The 7,500-nt window shown below is 37.0% G+C and overlaps 1 protein-coding gene across 2 annotated transcripts in view; it reads left to right on the top strand.

The window, feature by feature from the left end:
• The window catches only part of LOC125046764 (gephyrin-like), a 7,445-nt gene extending 53 nt beyond the window's left edge, over nt 1-7,392 (top strand). The window contains exons 1-9 of one of the 2 annotated variants that reach the window (XM_047644697.1): nt 1-68; nt 1,512-1,651; nt 2,441-2,590; nt 2,829-2,989; nt 3,803-4,403; nt 4,515-4,755; nt 5,039-5,313; nt 6,016-6,201; nt 6,357-7,392. The exon at nt 1-68 is cut by the window's left edge and continues 53 nt beyond it. In XM_047644697.1, coding sequence (XP_047500653.1) covers nt 1,529-1,651; nt 2,441-2,590; nt 2,829-2,989; nt 3,803-4,403; nt 4,515-4,755; nt 5,039-5,313; nt 6,016-6,201; nt 6,357-6,584 — 1,965 coding nt within the window. In that variant the 5' untranslated portion in view covers nt 1-68; nt 1,512-1,528 and the 3' untranslated portion in view covers nt 6,585-7,392. Of the gene's footprint in view, nt 98-1,511; nt 1,652-2,440; nt 2,591-2,828; nt 2,990-3,802; nt 4,404-4,514; nt 4,756-5,038; nt 5,314-6,015; nt 6,202-6,356 lie in introns of both variants that reach the window. The other variant, XM_047644698.1, reaches the window with a different exon arrangement.
• Nucleotides 7,393-7,500: the final 108 nt, after the last annotated feature.

Below are 7,500 nucleotides of genomic sequence, written 5' to 3'. Positions count from 1 at the left end.
GCGACCGTGACAGAGCAAAAACACTCCTCTGCGGAAGCTGTATTTCCAATTTCTCTCCTCTCAGCTCTGTAAGTGGCAGCGAATTCACGTATATTTGGTATGGATATCCATTTTGTATTTTGTTTCATGCAGGTATGTAAGTTGTCAAAGCTTGAAAGTGATTAATACAGCTGTAGAAGGAAATTATTTAAACTCTTGTTTTTGCTGTCGACTCGTAGCTTTATAAGAAGAAGGCATTAAGGTTGATAATTTGGCAGCGGTTAAGTTTCTTGTTGTTTATGCATTGCTGTATCGGGAAATAACTTCTGAAAGTTTTGTGTTAGTGTGGCAGGAAAATATGACTGTTTTGTTAGTCACATGCCAAGCTTAACGTTAGGCCTAAAATGTAAGCAAAGGGGCATGGTATTTTATAGTATTTTTGGAATAGTTTGTTTCCCACAGCCATTTATGATAAGGAAAATTTGACATGTAATGAATAGAATGAACGAAAATAAGACACTTCATCAATGGTAATACCTTCATAAGTTGATAATGACAAAGTTTTGTGACATGTGCAAGAGAAAAGAAAAACTCTAGTTTTTATGTCGATAAGTGGGGAATTCTTTTGAAAAGCTGCAAATTGTTGATGGATGGTACTAACAAATATGATATTGATGGATTGGGTTTTATGTCTCTTGACTAGATAGCAAAAATAGTCAGAAGTTATCTCGGGCAGGGATTTAGGAAAAATTTCCGTCTACGATAATCAGGAGTGGTTACCTTCAGAAGACACTTTTCATCTATGGCTTCACATGCACTGTGTGGAATTCTCAAACTCTGCTGTAATCACAGTACCAAATCAGTCACTATATAATCTAATGCAGGGGGCTGTACCCCCTGTGACCTCCCTCCTGGGGCCCCAACCCCTGCCCAGGAAAACAAAGAATCCTCCATGTATTCACGGCAGGAGAGAGCATCAGACAGAATTGGCATCAGGTGCTCCTGCATGCCAGTCGTCTGCTCTACCCTGCCGTTGGTAGAATGAGAATACCACATTGCGATGGTATAAAATGTGGGTAATTTTTTTTATCAGTGACAGTATGATTTTGCTGACAAGATTCAGAAATTCTTATGTAGTCTGATGTAATTAGAAAACATGTGTCCAAACCATGGGTTTCTGAATAGGCAGCCTCTTTCCCCATTGGTTATGCTGTTAGGCATAGTTTCCAATTAATTACTGCTTAATGTAAAATGAAAAGTGAAGGGTCCAGGAGTATGTCATAACCAATTAAAACTTTTTTTTGGAGGTTATGATTATTTTTTTTTTTTTTAGTCTAATTCAATTTTGGAACTCACGTTATATTAGTAGCAATCCACATGTGTTTTTATTTGACTTCTTTTCCCCTGTTTCATTGAATATGGAAACTTGATCAAAGTTTATCTGAACCTTGTCCCGAGTACTCTGATTGATGCTAGTTCTATAGTGTCTCATTTTATTGTTTTGAGATTTAACAATATTTCCCTTTGACCAGGAACAAGCCACACAGCAATGTCAGGGATAAAGGTTGGAATACTGACAGTGAGCGACCGATGTTCCCGCGGGGAGGCGGAGGACACAGCTGGTGCGAATCTGAAGGATCTCGTAGCCAAGAACACTCTTTTCCGAGGACAGGTATATGAGTTCACTGGCATCTGTTGATGTAATGACTATGAGCCCTTATCCATGTCACATTGTAGCCATTGCTTTTTGTGATATTTTAGAAATATATTTTAAGACTTTTTAGCTCATAATGTTAGTTAGATTTTTTTTTATGGCATATTTAGGTTGTTGTGGGGTGTGTTAACCCATTGGAACTGGGTGCTTTGCTTGAGTGGCTTGTAGGCCTCACACACACATTCATGTGCAGTGTCAGAATTCCTTGCCTCACCTTTGCAAGTGTTTCTTGCTCCATATCATCTTTCTAGTTAGTCCATAATTCAGTGTAGTAATGATAACAATGTGTAGCATTTTGTTGTCATTTTATAATTTTTTCATACATTCCACGTATTTACCGATGAGTCTAATCTCCCTCCAAGAGCTTTGTGCACTCGTGACAAGTCAATCCCATCACTCTAGACTTCAGCCAAAATTCTTATAATAGCATGTTCCCATCACCCTGGTCCTTAACTAATGATGACATGTTCAAGACACCCTGGCCTTAAGCCAAATATTTTTTCAATCAGATCCAAGGGGTTAAGATAGGGAGCATAATTCATCCATATGTTGTTAGTTTCTGTATAAGTGCAAGGGTGGTAGAATGTTTTTAATATGTATATAGCTCGCATGAAAATATTGTGATATGCAAAACAGACGATAATTAATTACACAAGAAGTACTTAATGCATACTCAAATGTAAGATAAATGTTTAGAGATATGCATTGAATATTGAATAATAATCTAGCACTTTAAAATCACTCCAGGTGGTTGAATATTGTTGTGTTTCTGATGAAGTGGACCAAATTAAAGAGGTTTTACTCAAGTGGTGTAATGAGAAAGAAGTTAATCTGATCATCACCGTGGGTGGAACTGGAGCAGCGCCACGAGATGTAACCCCAGAAGCTGTGAAAGAGGTAAGGGAAGAAGTGAAACCTGGTTAATTAATTTGAAATGTTGCAGTTTAAGATTAAGGTGGATTATTTTTAGGTTGGTTTATGCTTGTTCGTGTAGTACAGCCACTTCATTGCTGCATGTGAATATAGTGATTGAGAAATATATGTAGTTTGGTATAAGATTTTAGACTTTTTATTGGAACTTCAATAAATTCTCATTATTTGTTGGTACCAATCTTTCTTTCCTTGGTTTCTGTAGGTAATTGAAAGAGAAGCAACTGGCATGTGTATAAATATGATGACACAGTCGCTCAAAGTTACCCCACTTGCCATGTTATCGCGCCCGGTGTGTGGATACCGCTCAAAGAGTTTGATCGTGACTGTGCCAGGGAGCAAGAAGGGATCTGAGGAGTGTCTGAGGTATGTTGAAATGATGTATAATTTGTTGATAAAGTCTGGTTATAAAAATTCTTAAACATTAAACTTTGCACAAGTTAGGAAGTTATGTATATATATTGTACTTCATAGAAGGCAGGTATTTTTTATTCAGATTTCTTCAAGGTATTTTTTTTTCAGACTAGAGTCCTCATTTTTATTTTTTCTCCCTTATTTTAAATGCAAGAAATTCTGTATCATAATTGAGGAATTTGCAGGTGCCTTTAGTTAAATATGAAGTCTTGTTTCAGGGTATGGGTATAAACAGGTCATACTGGATCATATGTATTGGTACTAATGCAAAGTTAGGTTACATAATTGCACCTTGGTCAGATTTCCTATATCCTTATTAAAGCTTTGCTATGTTTGTGATTTTGTGTTTTTTTTAATATATATGTAAAAGTTATTGACTTGGCTTCAGGTGTATACTGTACATCTGTATTAAGAACTTTGAATGCACGGATAAATTTATTTGATATTTTCATAGTAGAACAGCTACTTAATTCTTGTCAGAATTTGATGCAAATATCAGTTAGATATTTAAGAAAATTAATTAGATATGGTATTCATAATAGTGGTGAGATCTCAACTGGCTTCCTCTTAGAAATATGCAATCTTCTTGCACAGTATTAGCATTAGTGCACAGGCAAATTTTGACATAATTCTAAATTAAATTTTGTAATTTGTCATAATAATGATAGTAATTGTGAACTGTTTAGAACCACATGGAATTTGATTTATGAATATTCTATGTTGAGTAGACAGGATATATGTGTAATAATTTTTTATTACCCACAGATTCCTTGCTCCAGCAATCCCCCATGCGATTGACCTTCTTACGGGACAGAAGACAGCTGTAGAAAAGACCCATGAGCAGCTACAAGCAGAAGGAGTAAAAACTGGGCATGGGCATCACCACCACCACCACCCAGTGCACCAGCCTCACTGTCATTTAAATCGTGGTCACCATCACCATCACCACCACCAGGGACATCATCATCATCATGCCAGTGACTCTGGAAATAGCGAGTCGAAGGCAGATGTGACAGCAGTATGCCGGCGTCCCAGGAAGTCTCCATATCCGATGATTTCTGTCAGCCAAGCCACTGAAATTGTATTATCACATGCAGAGAAAGTTTCCATAAAGACTCTTCCTATGCATGAGGCCTTAGGCTTTGTACTTGCAGAGGACATCTTTGCCAAAGACCCACTACCTCCATTCCCTGCTTCCATAAAAGATGGTTATGCAGTTGTGTCCCAGGATGGAGCAGGTATCCGCAAGGTTGGAGGAGATGCAACAGCAGGTTGTGGACCTGAAGATAATAAAGTAACCAGTGGTATGTGTATCAGAATTAACACTGGTGCTCCTGTGCCACCGGGCGCTGATGCTGTAGTACAGGTAAATGCATGGTATATCATAGTTTTCTTTGACAGTTGATGGCATAATGAATATGTGCTGAGAAAAGAGATAAAAGAAATGATATTTTCACCTGCTTTTTTGTTTGTTTAGGTAGAGGACACAGAGCTTGTTAAAGAGAGTGAAGATGGCAAAACTGAGCTTGAGATCAAAATCCTCAAGGCACCTTCTGTGGGCCAGGATATCCGTCCTCTAGGCTGTGATATTGCAGTTGGGGAAAAGGTTCTTGCTTCAGGAACTCTTCTTGGTCCCCCTGAAATGGGTCTCCTTGCTACTGTAGGAGTCACGCATGTTGCTGTTACAAACAAACCAACTGTTGCAGTCTTATCAACAGGTTGGTCTTTAGTGTTGGTGCCTGTTTGAAGTGATTAGGCTTTTTATGTACAAAAACTTGAGAGTAGTATGCATAAATATGTGAGAAAATTAGGATAGCTAGCTTAGTGTTTATCTTTTGTTTATGAAGGAGTGCATGTATTTGTATATGTATATTTATACTTGCTCATGCTTACTAATACTTATACATATAAATATACATGTACATTACTTGCACATATTGCACTCCAAACACACTTTTAATGTAATGTATTTCCTTTGCTGATAACTCTTGGTCTCTGCAGGTAATGAGCTCCAAGAACCAGGGGAGCAGTTAAAGGAAGGACACATCCGCGACAGCAATAAGACAACCCTCGTATCTCTTCTGCGCCAACACAACATCCCGGTTGTAGATGCAGGGATTGCCAAGGATGATCCGACCTTATTGCTTGCAGCTCTTCGGAAAGCTCTGGACCAGGCGAGCATCTTGGTCACCACGGGCAGTGTGTCGATGGGAGAACGTGACATTCTGCGGCCTGTGCTCACTACAGATTTTGGAGCAGAGATTCATTTTGCACAGGTGAGTTGTCCTTTAGAGGATGTGCTGCCTGTTTAGCCATTGCGTAGGAGCATCCTGGCGGGGATTTTTTTTTGTTTTTGTTTTTGTTATGTAAGTTAAGAGTTGGTATGAATTTTTGCCCTTTTTTCTTTTTTTTTAATGATAGAAAAAAAAATAGGATTTTATTTTATGAAAATGATTAGAAAGCATTTAGATAAAGATTAAGGTGACAATGTTCCAATTACTATAGAACCACATTTATAGATGTCCTTCATATATATATGTGAAGAGTGAATAATGTCTTTAGAACGAAAGTTAAGTCTTTAAATGCTGTTAAAAACAAACTTGGTAAACTTTTTGAGTAGAATGAACTACATTTTTTTTTTTTGTGTGTGTGTGTGTGTGTGTGTGTGTGTGTGTGTGTGTGTGTGTGTGTGTGTGTGTGTGTGTGTGTGTGTGTGTGTGTGTGTGTGCATGTGTGCGTGTGTGTGTGTGTGTGTGTGTGTGTGTGTGTGTGTGTGTTTTTAGGTAGTAACTATTTTTTGTAAACTGTTATTGCATCAAATGTAGTTTGATATTTTGTACTGTGTTTTTTTTTTTTTTTTTGACTGATTATTAAAGAGAAAAGTCTATGCCTACATTATTTAGCTAATGAATTCATTACAAGGTATTAATGTAGTCTTTTGATAATTATTGTTCTTTTGTCTCTCCCTCTGTTTTCAGGTCTTCATGAAACCTGGGAAGCCTACTACATTTGCCACATGTCTTTACAAGGGAGAGAAAAAACTAATCCTGGGACTCCCAGGAAACCCAGTGTCAGCCATAGTTACTTCCAACCTTTACCTACTCCCTCTCTGTCGCAAAATGAGTGGTCGAAGTGCTGTTGAGAATACATGCATAAAAGTAAAGGTAAGTCCATGGGGGAATGTTCATCATGGTTCATAGATTTTTGAAAGGTGGTGTGTTAAGAATCTAGTGAATATGTGCTTCAAGTGAAGCACATATGAGTGAGTGAGTGATTTTTACAGCTATGGATTATAATAAAGTATTTTCTCTCTTCATAGCTGGCCTCCACCATATTTCTTGATCCCCGGCCAGAGTACCACCGAGCCACTCTGTGCTGGGCACCTGGCGAGGATTTTGCTGTGGCTTATTCAACTGGAAATCAGCTCTCCTCACGACTGCTTTCCATGGCATCAGCCCAAGCATTGCTTAAACTTCCTCCTCGTACAGAGCAAACAAAAAGCATCTCGGAAGGGTCTCTGGTGGAGGCTCTTTTGTTAGGCATGTGAAGGTAGTATTTGGTTAGCCAAAGGTAAACTGTCATGCTATAATCATTACTTGACTGTTGATTTGCTGTGAGGAGGAAATTTGTTTGTAGAAATTCAATAAAACACTGAATTCTTTTTAAAAACTGTTATGTTTAATTGCTATGATTATTACTTATAATTGACTTGCTTTTAGAAAAAAAAAAAAAAAATAGAGAAGGAAACTTGTTTAGCCAAATATTAGGAAAAGTTAGAGATAAAACATTCAGGTCTTTTTTGTCAAAGATACAAAGATTGCATTGATATTTAAGTGGGATTGAACAGGATGGTCCATGCACAAAGTTTATGATAATACAAATTACACTTTTTTTTTTCTCTTTTTTTTTATCTGGAAAATCTTTTGGATCACTGAATTTTTATTTAAATGCGTAGTTTGAATATACATAGATATTTGTTTAATTGTGTATTGAAATATACTTTACACAAGTTAAAAGTTTGTTCATGCTTCTTTGGGCTGTTGAAGTGTAAGAAGGTTAAAAGAACCCAGTTGCATAATTTAGTTTAACAAAGAAGACATTCTTTATGTTCAGAATATGTTTCTTATTCCTCACTAACAGTTGTAAAGAATATTTCTTTTTTTGTTTAATTGTCTTTTATGAAGGGAGTCTTGGACCCATAGCAGGTAAGAATGGTGCTAGAATTTAAGCTGAAAGTTAGTGTGATGGGCAGTATAAATGGGTGTTTTTGACAAATGTTTATTATTGATAAGATTTTCAGATTTATATTTTGCATATACGCAGTGATAAGATATTTGAATAAAAAAAGAATTCTGTGTGTGTATTTTACTGTCCTTTCCTCACTTATCTAGGACAGGTCTTCATAGTAATGTAGACCAAATTATTATACAAAGGTTAAGTCTGTTGAATAGTGTAATACCAGT

The sequence above is a fragment of the Penaeus chinensis genome, chromosome 39 (genome assembly GCF_019202785.1).
Source record: "Penaeus chinensis breed Huanghai No. 1 chromosome 39, ASM1920278v2, whole genome shotgun sequence".
NCBI classification, from domain to species: Eukaryota; Metazoa; Arthropoda; class Malacostraca; order Decapoda; family Penaeidae; genus Penaeus; species Penaeus chinensis.
Note: the sequence above shows the minus strand (reverse complement) of the source record. Positions and strands in the feature narration are given on the sequence as shown.